The sequence below is a fragment of the Armigeres subalbatus genome, chromosome 2 (genome assembly GCF_024139115.2).
Source record: "Armigeres subalbatus isolate Guangzhou_Male chromosome 2, GZ_Asu_2, whole genome shotgun sequence".
Classification (NCBI taxonomy): domain Eukaryota; kingdom Metazoa; phylum Arthropoda; class Insecta; order Diptera; family Culicidae; genus Armigeres; species Armigeres subalbatus.
In genome coordinates, this window is record NC_085140.1 from 355,605,107 (window position 1) to 355,620,333 (window position 15,227).

Consider the following 15,227-nt stretch of genomic DNA (forward strand, 5'->3'; position numbering starts at 1 on the left):
TCTTTGCATCGAAGCTCTAGAATCGCCATACTTTTAGAAACGCGTTAGAATTTTTTTTTTGGAAAGATCCTGGATTGAATTTTTTGGAACTTTAGTTTCCGCATATTCTTTGAAATCACATAATAATCCTTAGTTTTTCATGGCTGAACTATGATTCATCCAAACGATTCTATATAATTAATATAATTCTATTCCATATAATTTTGCATACAAGCAGTGTGGTACGACTTGCATTGCAACATGCTGGATGGCCACAAACAAACTGGAAACAAAAAACGTGGAACGGAACTTTTCGGCTGGTTCTCAGTGGCCGTTACATGAAAATGTAATCTGTCTTCAGTAATCGATTTTTGATATCGCATAGATTGTTCTGTGAAAAAATCAAGAAGTTTGGCTGAAAAACGACTGAGATCTGGGTGCTCAAAGTTGCCGTTCCACGTTTTTTGGGAGCTTGGTACTTTACAAATCTTGGCTCGGTACTTGTGGTGTTAAGGAATCTAACGTACTTCGTCTCGCTTACTTACTTGATACTTGATACTTGATGGATTACATCTCTTCGATGAACCTACGCCGAATGGAGTATCCTTCTCCTTCTCCACTCGATGCTGGGCCAATCGCTTCCAGTCGCCCTGAACATTGAGCGCCCTCAGGTCCTCTTCAACTGCAAAAAACCATCGTGTACGCGGCCTTCCACGAAGCCTGCGGCCTCTTCCGGGTTCTCTACTAAATATTATCTTCGCTTGACGTTCTCCCGGCATACGAACAACGTGACCAGCCCACCGTAGTCTTCCGTGTTGTATAAGCTTAATAATATCCAGCCACTTCGTCTCGCATTATTGCATAAATCAGCAGTTTCGTGTCAATTTAATAGTCCTTTGCGATTTGATGGGGGCATCACTGCTGTGCTATTTTCTTCTTGTTACTATTACTGTCTTCTACATCCGTACGGTTCAGTTGTCGTACACTTTCTGCCCTCTAGTCCTTAACTCATCACACCGCCTACTACCCTGAGGTTGCACTGCATGTCGCCATAGCAACCCTTAATATACGTAGATTAGGGTGGCTCAAATTAGTATGGGAAAAACTTTTTTCAATTTTTTTGATGGGCCTCTTAACTTATTCTATTTGATGCCCTGATGCTCTGGACAAAATTTCAGCCAAATCGGTCAATGTTTGGGTGGTGCTAAACTCGTTGGAAGTTTATATGCAAAAATGTATGCAGAAACATCCAAAAACAGTGAATTGCAGTTGGACGGCACAACTTACGATGAAGAACTATGATACTCATTCAGATCTTGAAGAATTTGATACAGAATGTTATGCAGAAAACCGCGAGAAGATTAGAGTTTGCCCGGCGAAGTTATTAGCATTTTTCTGAAGTGGGGTTTGAGTAAATTTCGTTTCTTTTACCTTTGAAAAGAAATAAATTCACCCCTACAACACTCCAGTAAAATGCTAATATCTTTGCCTAATAAACTCTAATCTTCTCGCGGTTTTCAGCATAACATTCTGTATTTAATTTTACAAGAACTGAATTAGTATCATGGTTCCTGATCGTAAATTATGCCGTCCAACTGCAAATCACTGTTTTAGAATATTTCTGCATACATTTTTCCATATAAACTTTCAATGAGTTAACCGTTAACGTTGACCGATTTGGCTGAAATTTTGTCCAGAGCATCAGGGCATCAAATATAACCAAATAAGAGGGCGGCCCATCAAAAAATTTGAAAAAGTGTTTTTTGAGCCACCCTAACGTAGATAGTGCGATGCTACAATCCCCCTTTAACATTAAAATGAAAGTCATAGCATAGGAGAACGGTTCGCCATTTCATCTCATAGCTCCTATTTCCATCCCATCAAAAACAAAGCAATGGGAAGTTTATTTGTTTATGATTTTTGTGATTTTTTCATCAGTGAGCACGCATGTTGACAAAAGGAAGCGACGAATTTGGTGCCGTATTTCTTTGTTTAGCGATGAGATGGATATATGTACAGTGAGATGGAGATCGGAACAGTTCCCCTATATGTTTATTTATTTAGTAAATCAAAATTGAATACAGATTTAGTGTGGAATAAAATCTTTAAATTTGATTGGTTGCTGCCTTAGGGGTCGTACACTAATTACGTAAGCATTTATGGGGGGAGGAGGGGTCTGCCATTTTGTTACGCTTCATGTAAATAAAAAATATTTATATGGGAAAAATCTTACATGGGGTGAAGGGGGGGTTGAAAAATCCGTTGAAGTACGACATAATTTAATTTCCACAGTTTCCAAAGAAGTGCCTGCCGACAATAAAAAAAATCTAGTAGAATCTGCAATAAAATCCAAGTGAAGATTTTGAATTTTTTTCGATTTTTTTTATAAAATATTTTGGAGAATCTTCCTGCTAAACACAGAAGAATTTCCTGGTGAAATCCATGACTTTCACTTCAGTGAAATTCATTACATTTTTATGGAGAAAAAAAAACCGGAAATTCCTTAAAAAAAATCAAACGAGTGAACTTCGTACAAAGCTGCTGTATAAAACATTTGAAAAAATTAAAAGTCTACGTAGACTTTTGGTAAACCCCCCCGTCCCCCTTCGTAGACTATCGTAGACTTTTTCGAAACCCCTCTCCCCCCTCAAGAGTCTACGTGGTTTATGGACAGCCGGTCTGCTCTTAAAAAACCCAGATTAATCCACCTAATTGTGATGCCTTTTTCGATTCAATCCCTTGGTTTTGCCTTAGTGTGATACACATAATAAACAATTGCCTACATTACGGCTCTTGCAAACGCTGTGAGGGTTCTTTCTAAAATTACGTAACACTAAATTTCAGCGTTACGTAATTTGTGAAAGGCTCCTAAGGCAAACAACCAACCAACCATATATGGTTCAACACATCATTTTCTCTTGTCATAAGACGAGTTTGTGCAATCCCATTTAATTCCACCACTTAATTGTACCTTGACAGATACGTATTTCGACCTCAACAGCAGTGGCGTTTCCCTAACCTCAATCTACCTGTGCACTGGACTTAAATTTAAAGAATTTTCATGCGAAAAAGTATAGAATAACTAGATTTTGATTAGTTGAAACCACTCTGATAATTTTATTCTCCATTTTAGCTGTAGAAATATCAAAATTTTCATTTTTTGTATCAGTGCACAGGTAAAAAGTGAGGTTACGCGACGCCACTGCTCAACAGTAAGGTCTTCTTCAGTGTCTCGTACTTGACTCGACACCATTTTCTTCATAACTTTCGAACGCAATGGCCGATCGTGATTATATCCAATAGTGATCAACTAGGGTTTGTTCCCCATCGAATGCAACTTGTTGCGAGAAAATCGGTTAAGAATTACTTTATGAAAAAGTGGCTAATGTTTTTCGGTTTTCGTGTGCACATACACACGGACAGACAGACATTTGTTCAGCTCGACGAGCTGAGTCGATTGGAATATAACATCATGGGTGTCCGAGACTTCTATGAAATGTTCGATTTTGGAGTGAAATGATAGCCTTTCGGTACCTTTGTTTTTTCAATATTCCACAATTTCTCTCCATGACAGTGCTGAACATTTGGCTTCAGACTTCTTGTGCAATAATTTCGTCAGTTGTATCAAAAGGTTTGGGTTCAAAAACAGCCAAACGCGACAGACTATCAGCAACGTTGTCTAGTCCAGATATGTGCACAACTCTGTAGTCGAACATTTGCAGCCTTAACACCCAACACTCTATACGCGAACAAGGATTAGACCATTTTGAAAATAAGAAACTTAAAGCTTTACAGTAGGTAAAAATATCGAATAATTTGCCAAGAAGATAGGGGAACCCGGGGCAAAAAGAACACCGGGGCAAGAAGGACACCTTTGATTTCCCTGTAAAATGTAATAATGTGTGTGCGTCATGTGTGTGCGTCATCCTCTATCCCTCACCCAACTGGGGGTGTTGATCAAGTAGTACTACGAATAATTTGATCAGATCTCATGCTCCGTAATGGTGCCCTTTTTGTTACGAAGACTAGTACTACAAAAAGGATTCACTTCTGCAGAAAGAAAGGTTTCTTCAATGTAAGTGTTGGGAATGGGATGCCTTTAGATGTTCATAACAGGTACAGCAAAACTTCACAAGGACGCCCTTATTCGTACTAACTACTCAGGGAGTAGAAGGTCGAGAAGAGCCATCGTTGCTAACTAAAAGCGTGAACCGGATACCTGGGACTCCACAATATCCCGCGGCAATAGCAGCAAACGATGCCCTGTACGTATTTAAGTGTTAATTTTGTTTTTTTTGAAGTGATGAAGCAATGAAAGAAGGAAAGGAATAGAGTTGGAACGTGCTCACCAATGTAGTTTTTCCACTATCAAGGGGGCTCCACTCGTGAATAGAAAACACCAGGATCATCCGACACATCACTTTTTTACACTTATTATTTTCATTTTCAATTTGGGTCTGCGAATAAGCCACTTCGTTGAACACCACATCGTTTAAGGTATGTTATGAATTTCATTTTGTGTCCGATCCTTTACGCCACTATCTCCAAAATCACAAAATCTTTACACTAACCACATCACAACCGATGGAATTATATTATTTCACCAATGATTTGCAAACGCGGGACTTTGTCACGTGAACTTTTTTTAACAATCGTTTGCGGTGCTCCCTACAATCTTCATCTCAACTCTGTAACAACTCCGCGACACAATTTATTCAGCAATTTTTCTTCTGGGAGTTATCGGCAGCCGAAACGGAAAAAAAACGCACCCTGAAAAAATCATTTCCCTGTAAAATGTAATAATATAAGCATAATCGATGACTTCTTAACCTTCTTAACAGTCTTAAGGTGCCCTCAGACGTTGCAAGCAAATCACTCGCAACGAGCAGTTTGCTCGCAGAAAGTGACAACTGTCAAAAATTTGCCTGTCTGACTACACTGAAAGTGATTGCATGCAAACAAATGACAACTGCAAACGCTTGCTTGCAATGTGTGACTGCTAAGCGTTAAAAATTTTCAACTCGCAGAAACGAAATTGCGCTTGCTAGTGCGGCACTAGCAAATTTTTCGCTCGCAAAAGTGAAAACGTTTTCAGGTGGCAGTGTTGCACTGCAAAAATAGGAATGAAATTAGATTTTGTGGCCGAAAAACAAGTTTTTCGTTTTTGTTTATATTTGCATGAGAGTAAATCTGTCATTTGCTTAAAGTAAAAAACTGCTACGTGTGACTGCAATTGCGAGTGCTCTCAGAAATCATTCGCTCGCACGAGTGAGTTGCTTGCAACGTCTGACGGAGCCTTTATAATGTAATATTAATCAAATTTCATATTGAAAGTCTTGAATAAAGCTAAAAATAGCTGAAAAAACAAAATGCTACTTGGATCTGGTCAAAAATTATAATAATGACATCACATAAAGTAAGAATTTTCAAAGGGCATTTTATATTAGCCGGCCCTCCTTAGCCGTGCGGTTAGACGCGCGGCTACAAAGCAAGACCATGCTGAGGGTGGCTGGGTTCGATTCCCGATTGCCGGTCTAGGCAATTTTCGGATTGGAAATTGTCTCGACTTCCCTGGGCATAAAAGTATCATCGTGTTAGCCTCATGATGATATACATATGCAAAAATGTTAACTTGGCGTATAAACCTCGCAGTTAATAACTGTGGAAGTGCTTAATGAACACTAAGCTGCGAGGCGGCTCTGTCCCAGTGTGGGGATGTAATGCCAATAAGAAGAAGAAGATTTTATATTAATTTAGGGTTATTCGAAGTAGGAAACAAGTTTACAGTATTGACAAGTATTTCTAACTCAACACTACTGGCTGTGGTATCTTTTTTTGCGAAAATATGCATTTAAATGCACTACATCCAATTTTTTTTACACGGTTTGGTTTTGGTCGTTTAAGACCTTCAGCGTCAATGAAGCAATGAGTTATCCCCACGAAAAAATTCACAAAAAATCAAAGAAAATTCAGGGGGTAGGGTTTCTCACCCCATTCCCGGCCTAACATGCGCACGACTGCATTATTTAATTGATATTTATGACTAGGGGCAACTTTTCTGAATTTTGTGGGCCGTGTAATATTGCGATGGGGTTCACCTCTGCTGCAAAAATAGTTATTCTTGCTAAACACCGCTTGAAAAAGCTTTTATTTGATTTAAATTAACATGGTGCAGCACTCATTTCAGTCATAGGCGATTGCTTATCCGGCATACCCCAAATCACCTCGGCATACGCAATATTTTACTCAATCTCTCAACATCTTACTCTCATTCTCTCTCTCGGGACGGTAGAAAATGCGACGTAAACAAAAATATGCACGTTCCACGACAACAAGATGCCAGATGGTATTATTCATAATCATTTTTATTTGGTTGAGAAGATATATTTACTCATCCAAATTTCTTCCAACTGCCAAAAACAATATCCTTTCCACCTTTTGAAATCAGAGAATTATAAATAACATGATAGCGTCAACGTATTAGACAGTTTTTCCTATTAACGATGAGGATTATCTTCATACTAAAATAAGACTTATGGCCTTTTGGCAGCACTGTACAGCTAGAAGTTCTTGGGCCGGGTGATTTTTGTTCGGTTTGAGGATACATTTTTAAATGTATTCCAATATGTTTATATAAAATCTAGTGATACGAACAATTACAAAGATAGAAGTGCGTGAGTTTAGCATTATTGTGTTGGTGATAAACAGCCTGAAGCAATGGTTGTATCGAGCACTGTGACGATTTTCAGGTAGGTGTTTGTTGATGATACCGTTTTGTAAAAGTGGAAAGAATCGCTCCGGCACAGTGGTGTTGCAACGAAGAGCAAAAGTTTGGAAATCTACATTTTTATTTTCTATAATTGGATCGATTAGAATTGAAATAAATGGATTTGAAAATATTGAGTATTGTGCAGAGATAAATAGGAGACTTTTTTAAAATGATCAATCATAAACCTACGGCTACTAAACAGTATAAATCATTAGCTTTCTGTGCAGTGAGCCGGGAATGGGGTCCATAGGCCCAAGTAGTGATTTACCCTATTTAAAAAGCTGTGAAAGTTCAGGTTAACCGAGAAATTAAAGAATTCCAACCGTGTAAAAAAAAACCTGGGTCCATCCGGGGCAAAAAGGACACCTCAACCAGGGGCAAAAGCGTCACTCTATCGCGCAAACATAACCTTAAACACAAGTGTCAAATTGTTGTTGTGATTTCGTATATTGACCGGTCCTGGATAATGCGTACGTAGTACGAATTTCGATGTGGAACAATGACCATCCGCCAGCATGACCGCGGCAATAGAAGCGGTGACCGAGTCCGGCATGTCTGTGAAGCGAGCAGCCACTTAGCACCGTGTTCGTCGTCGAACGCAGAAGAAAAATTTTAAGCATCCGGATCGGAAGATTAACGCTTTGGTCGCTCACCGCACCGAAGAATAGTCCACAGCAGGAGGATGCACTCGTTCAGCACATACTCAACATGGAACAACAACTTGTTTCACTGCCAATTCGCGACTTCAGGAGCTTGGCATTCCGGCAGGCGATGAGGAACAAAATTAAACATCCGTTCAACACCGCGTTCCAACTGGCCGATAAAGATTGGTGTCACGGTTTCGGTCAACGCCACCTTGAACTGTGCCTACGTGTTCCTGAGACATCGTCCGCTGATTAAATTATGTGGCTGGGTGATAGTTTCATTATTACAGGTTCACGCGCGGTGTTTGTTGTCGAGGTGCTCGTCTCCTATGCGAGTTTATGATACAGACTTATAGGTTACTATGTTACCATCATAGCTTGCGATCGACGGGTGGTTATACCCTTGAAGCGGTCTCAATATTTCTCCCCTGATGTATTGCTTAATTGCGGGCCCGGATACGGTCTGGCGAAAGAGATTTGGTTTTAGTGGGTCGGGTAAGAGTTATATGACATACCCATCCCCACACTACCTGAGTTAACCTCCTCAGGTATGTTTGCAGATTTCTGTTTACCCTTGCTTAGGAAAAAAAAACATATACTAGTATAATAAATAAATCATTTTATCTTGGAATTATGGAGAGAGAACCTGAAAGTGTTGCAAGTCACTCCGTTTGACAGTTTACCGAAAAAAGGAAACAGACTGGCTGTCACATTAGTTATTAAGTTTTTTTTAAAAGAACTTGGAAACTAAAAACTATCCAAAAGAATAACTAGGGGAAAAGACGGCTTTGGCAGGTTTTGTTCTATTATTGTCAGGGTTTTTTATGACTGATTATGCTCAAATTTGGCCTGAACATTCTTCGATATGCAAAGAATGTTTAGGCCAAATTTGAGCATAATCAGTCATAAAAAAACCCCTGACAATAATAGAACAAAACCTGCCAAAGCCGTCATTCCCCCTATTACATTAAATACAACACAGGTAATAAAAAGGCAAAAAAAATCATGGTTTCTTCTCATCGCTTAAGCTTTGGATGTCATCTACTCACCATTTTGAACACGCTCGCGCTCAGTATTGTACAGGAACGTTCCAAAGCGACACGAATACAGATGGTCCAAAATAGTAATCAGGAAGTATTCATTAAACTCCAGTGCATGTGGAAATTGTTTCATTATCTGCCAAACACAGTCAATGAACTGCAGGAATACCGGAGAACGATCTGCATCTGAGTGATGATTATCCCCGTGGCCAATGCGCTATGGTTAAAAATTCAAAATTCAATTCAAGCTGATTAAAAAATTATTATAAAAAATCAACCTGTTCAAATTTGTGTCCAAAACTAAGCCATTCTTTTTCGATCAGTACTTCGAAGCCTTTCAAAGTACGGTAGTACGGATCTAACAAAAGCATTGCAAGAGCCGTAAGCTGAGATGTACGATCCCATCCATCGGAGCAATGAACCACAACTGACATACGCATATTCTCAATCTGAAATTAAAAAATATATGTGTGTTTAAAATTATAAACTACTAAACCGCTGCTAACGTGTTACCCTATCGATGATCCGAACTGCTCCGGCCAAAATGCATTTAATATGCTTCAACCACAGGGTGCTCTCCACGGACGAAAGCCACTTTTGATCATCGCTTGCCGGGAAGCAGATCTCCTTCAGCTTTCGTAAGCTCTCCCGCATCACGTGGATATTGTGGATATCCAGGAACGTGAGTTCAACATTCTTGTAGGCATCCTCGGATTCATACCCGCCGCCCTTGGCTTTGTTCGCAATAGCATTTGCATTGGGACGGGCATCGAAAATTGACAGCTTATCCGATTGGGCGTTTGCTTCCATAATATAGTTTATGTACGTTTCATCAGCGTCGTTCCGCTTTCCGCCGACTCCTACTAAAGGCTGCGAACAGCGAGTGATTGTAGCTAACGATTTCGGATGTATCCAGCAGAGAACTGGCAGCCGATTTCGGGACCGGAAACTGGCTACTTGTCGTATCAAATCATCCTTGGCAGTTTTAGGTACGGCCCAAACCGAAGGATAACTATCGCAAATCTCATACTTGTCGTTAAGTCTTGTGATTCTCCAAGTGTCATTATTAGCGCTGTTGACACCCATCCGGCGCAATTCGGCCACTGGCTCGTACACATTCCACCCGTCCTCGGGAAATCTTTCCTTGTAATTGAATGCAAACAACTGTTGATTGTTTGCTAGGGGAAACGCATACAGTTGAAGCTTTTCGAACACTGTCCGACGTGAGTGGTTTTCTTGTTTATGAGCGAAACGCAGATTCCGCATGTCCTTGCAGAAGATATCGATTCCGTAAGAGTTTTCACCCCTGGAACTAGCCCCTCCAACTTTTTCTATGCGACTCACGGCTCCCAAGGGGCAATCGACAATTACTACTGGATCCTTATCACTGGATGGTTGCGACCGGAAATGCAGTCTATAGTTGGTAATGTTCAGTGTTCCCACTACCGGTCCACTATATGGACAAATGTACGACACATCATTCTTGATATCCTGCATGTTTTCTCCGGACAGATAAGTAAATGAGGACTCATTTGCCACCTAAAAATATATTAAAGTGTGATTGAAAAGTTAAATTAATGTTTGTGTACGCTTCTTCAAACTAATAATGTAATACTCGCTGACAGGATCACGTAACGTTTAAAAAATCTATTATTAGGGGGAATGACGGCTTTGGCAGGTTTTGTTCTATTATTGGAAAGGGGTTTTTTATGACTGACTAGGCTCAAATTTGGCCTACACGTTCTTTGCATATCAAAGAATATTGTGGCCAAATTTCATAAAATTTGGTCGACAAAACCCCCCTGCAAATAATAGAACAAAACCTGCCAAAGCCGTCTTTCCCCCTATATGGTTTTTACATTCTTACTTATTTCGTAATTTGATATTCTAGACCAATTTAAAAATGAGGACAATCAGTCCTAAAATACTTCTATTTTATAATTAACATAAGCTACTAGTCAACATTTAAAACCATATCATTGAATGAATGTATCAACATGATAGTTTTAGGAATAGAGCCAATAGAGCAGAGCCGTTCACGATTACCTGCAGCTTAGGCTTCACTGAGAGGTAACTTTTACAATAAATCTACTTACAATCGTATCCATTCCGTGTTTGGAGTTCAGTGAACTTGATTTTGAGTCGGAATCCAACGAATTAGAACTTCGGTGAAAGTCCGAATTATGATGATGGTCCATAATCCTGATCTTGTTCGATCCCGTGATCTGAATGATTAGTTGGTGATCCGAGACTACGCCCCCTCAAGACTATAGTTTTGTGTTACGGTGGTCGTATTTGTTTTAACGTGGAATCACGTACAGAAAACACACCACGTACCCTTACACACGAGCGTTTTAAATAACTTAATATTTAACTAGCATGGAACTGTTATTAATTATTATGAATTGTTGGTTTAAAAACCACAAAATCAGAACTCTGTTTACACAACTGTAAAATTATGGAAACTGTACACGGAAGAAATAAACTACCCAATAGTGAGTTTAATTCACCCAACCTCGAACATCCGTACGGGAAGCCAAAATTGAGTAAGTAGGGTCGAAGTAGTTTGCCTTTACTCCCATGTAAAAAAAGTACCCAACGGAAAATTTATTTACCCAAATGTAAGTTTAATTCACTCAATTTCGACCTCAGGTAATAAAACTCAACACTGGCTTCCCGTATTGAACTGGCGTCGTTGGATTGTTTGGCTCTTTTGTTTTTGACAACAAAAGAAAGTGTGGATGAAAGAGAAGAGAAAAAATAACTCAAAAGTAAGTTTGAAAATACTCAATTTTGGGTACTTTTTTTCTTCCGTGTACAAACTTTTATAATATTTTGACAATCATCCGAAACAATCAAAACAAGACTGATACAAATTTACCAGTGTTGCATGTTGCATGCTGTTCCTGTTGCATGGGTGGTTCAAATCCAGACTATTTCTCGCGTGATTTTTGAAAACGTCGTAAGTCCAAAAGAGAGGCTTTCTTTGATTACATTCCTTTCGATTATAACGAAGCCATACTATCATTTAGATAGAATGTTTCAACAGAGATCTGAAGAAAATAGCTTTGTCTAGCGTGCTGAGGTGGAAATATTTCAATAAAGGCAAAACTAGCTTCGATATTAGTAAAAGAGAGCGTAATGAAAGAGTCTCTCATTTGGACAGACGACGTTTTCATGCTAGAATTTTCGCTCATTATGTTGCACACGCCCATCAAATATTATTCAATTTTTGCCAATCTATTACTGCATGGACAAACTCAAAAACTCAATAATGAGTAAAATTTCACTCTTTTTGAAGAATAATAAGACTTTGGCCCGATTCGTGAATTAAAATCAAATTAAACTTATTGTGGATTTACTCAGGGGAGAAGGTGGAGCACTGAATCCCTACCCCAACATGTGCGACATCTGGATTTGGTTCTAAACTGTAAACAACAGTGTTAATTCTCTACCACATTTTTGTTATGGCGAGGCAATTTTTATGCACACTTTTGTTTTCGATATTTTATCAAAATTAAACACTCAATCATGCAGCAATATAACGATGTGGTATGCTTGAGATGCCTGCTTGATTATAGGGACTCGAAAAAGAATTTATTTGCAGTAACTAACCGAATAAAAAAATGTTCACATTCACGATTGCGCCCTAACACCGGTTCTAAGCTTCGATGCAGAGTACACGAGCTTTGTTCGCCAGTGACAGGCGTATGAGGCCCTTGGATTTACTCGACCAATGGAATCGAAGGTCGGTTCACTTGCCCATTTCAAACGTTCCCTTTCACGGAGAAACACGTTTACTCATTAATGGGTACTTTTTCTTTGCTATCTCTCTCCCTCTGCTGAAAAATTCACCCCTTTTGAGAGAATAAGTGGATCTACTCATTTAAATGAGTAAATCCACTTATTCTCCCAAAATGGTAAATTTTTCAGCAGGGAGAAAGAGATAGCAGACAAAAAGTACCCATTAATGAGTAAACGATTTTTACCGGGTTTCCACCAAGGTTTGCCAAACTCAATAGTGCTGTCCGATGAGCAGCTCGAAGTAGCTCGAAGTTGTTCCCGTCCTGCTCGTTCTTTTTGTCAACAAATGGGCATGAGCAGGACAGGGAGAAACTTCGAGCTACTTCAAGCTCTCATTGGACAGCATTAATATGTTTGGTAGATTACTTTGTTTTTTGCTCCTTGTCTATCAAAACAGATGTCAAAACATCGGATAAAGAAAGAGAAGTCCAAGGGAAACAGCAAAAAGCACGTGGGAGACTTGTCAGTTTTGACAGATTTTACTATGAAGACGGGTGTGAAGGTGAAAACGGCGATTTGAACGACCGTTCAAGGAGCGACTATTTCGAACGGTCGGGTCCAATAGGGACATCCACGTACAATACCTTCGAAAAACAAATTATTGGCCGAATAACATGTTATTCGACCGTAGTGTGGATATAGTATTATTTATTGTTGGGCGGATTGAGCTGCACCAAAATGATTTGATCAGTATTGCGATATTATTGTCATTCCTTTGGGTAATCAATACTGCATCTTCAATGTTTCCATCAATCTCTCATTCTTATTGGGATTGAAGTACGAACTGATGGATTTGGATTGATCAGTTTTATTGATACGTGTAAAGGTGCCTTAAGTTTGAAGCATGGAATCGAGTGTAAAATTGTTTTAATTGATAATTTGTTAAATTTTTTGTCTATTTTTTCATGATTGTATCATGTTGCATTATTGAGTGGTATGGGCGTTTTGCATCATATTCTCCTTTAAAAACGTAAACATTCAAAATTCACGCACATACTATTGCAAATAAATCAGTATTGGGGTAATTTGACACTGGGGGATAAATTTATCCCCCAAAAAAGAACGAACAGGCAAACCTGTCAAAATCCATAGTAAAAAAAAATGGATGTCGCTCCTCTGGTCAATGCAGATAAAAGCAAGGGTCTGTCTCATTTGGAGAATTAAACTTAAAAGTGACAGTTCGAAAATTAGCACATAACCTGGTCTTAAAATGGCTGATGCTACCCATGGGTGCAGCAATTCCAATAAAATATTGATGCAAAATGATTCGATATCTGTCAAAGATAATCTGCCAGCAGGGTTATTCGATAATTATTGAAACGTCACTTTTAAGTTTAATTCTCCAAATGAGATAGATCCCAAGAACATGTATGAACCAGAGTGTATGTAATTAAGAGTGGCAACATGCGCCGCATTTGACAGATCTCCTGTTCGTTTGGAACACGATTTTGTATGGGAATGACAGATGAATTTTGTTCCAATTCTGACAGTATCGCCCGAGGTATCGCCACTCTTAATTACATACACTCCGGTATGAACCTTATCTTAACTACGTCGCTCGACTGAAACGTCGCTGGTCGCTGGACCCTTTCCAGTAAGTGCTCCAGCGACGCAGGCAAATTAAATGCGTCGCTGCAGCACCAAACTGGAAAGCGCTCGCTGGTTGCACGACGCGACGGTCCATTAATGGGTACTTTTTCTTTGCTACACTTACAAAAAACTTACAAAAAGGGCGATAAACTGAATTGTAGCTACCGCCCAATCACATTACTAAACGCCGCCTACAAGAAACTCTCCCAAATTTTATGCCACCGACTAACACCAATTGCAAGAGAGTTCGTGGGGCAGTACCAGGCGGGATTTATGGGTGAACGCTCTACCACAAACCAGGTGTTCGCCGTACGTCAGCTAATGCAGAAATGCCGCTAAAACAACGTGCCCAAACATCATCTATGTATAGACTTCAAAGCCGTGTTGGAATATCAGGTAGTGTGCGACGCTTCGCTGTAGATCGAAGATGATAAGATTAAGGAATATTGTTATGGTTGTATTGTATATACCTATTGTTGAATAAAGAGAACTGCAACTAGTTTGTTATTCTTTGTGAGGGGATTCCCTTCCTATGGCCAACAGGTTATGGGCCCAGGAACGATTCCTGTTCTCCATCTTAGTGGGATGTTATGGCCGTCGGCGTTATCGCAGTGGGATCATGGATCGGCCGCATAAGTCGCGTCGCGCAGTGGGTAGTCTTGGGTAGCACCGGACGGAATTCATCAGGAGGTTGGAACGTTCGGTAGGATGCTGGCTGGTCAGCAGGAGTCCAGGAGGAGCTTTGGTTCGGAACATTCAGGAGCTGGTCGGGAGAGCATCAAGAGGCGCTGTGCAAGCTTCGGAGTCGGGCCACTTGTGCAGGCGCATGTGCTGGAGAGGTTGTCGTACAAAGATCGGAGTGGAGGCCTTTTGTACGGGCAACAGATTTGAACCAGGCGGAATTGTTCCGGCGAGGAGGAGCTGTAGATCGAAGATGGTAAGGAAGCAGGTGCCAGTTGGTTGTAGTTGCTCTTGGGTAGATTAAGGAGTATTGTTATGCTTGTATTGTATATATCTATACCTATTGTTGAATAAAGAGAACTGCAACTACTGGCAGAAGTATCAGTCAGTAGCCTGCCGTGGTGTAGAATTGAAACGCAGAAGATCGCATTCCACAGTTCAATTATTTTTCTCCGTATCACGCGAATTCCGAAATTGTCCGGTCGGTTGGCTTAAAGTGCAACCTATGTCCGCTGTGCTGTGTTTTCCATCAAGCCGCATTTGATACAATCGATCGGGACCAGCTATAATGCATGAAAAAGGATTTCCAGATAAACTGATACGGTTGATCAAAGCGACGATAGATCGGGTGATGTGCGTAGTTCGAGTTTCAGGGACATTCTCAAGTCCCTTCGAAACACGTAGAGGGTTGCGGCAAGGCGATGGTCTTTCGTGTCTGCT

The 15,227-nt window shown here is 40.0% G+C and overlaps 1 protein-coding gene across 1 annotated transcript in view; it reads right to left on the reverse strand.

Annotated features, from left to right (window-relative positions):
- The window catches only part of LOC134212945 (myotubularin-related protein 2), a 29,349-nt gene extending 18,427 nt beyond the window's left edge, over positions 1–10,922 (reverse strand). The window contains exons 1-4 of the mRNA XM_062691323.1: positions 10,529–10,922; positions 8,946–9,971; positions 8,711–8,881; positions 8,442–8,649 (exon numbers count right to left, since the gene is read on the reverse strand). Of these exons, the coding sequence (XP_062547307.1) occupies positions 8,442–8,649; positions 8,711–8,881; positions 8,946–9,971; positions 10,529–10,630 (1,507 nt within the window). The 5' untranslated portion in view covers positions 10,631–10,922. The remainder of the gene's footprint in view (positions 1–8,441; positions 8,650–8,710; positions 8,882–8,945; positions 9,972–10,528) is intronic.
- Positions 10,923–15,227: the final 4,305 nt, after the last annotated feature.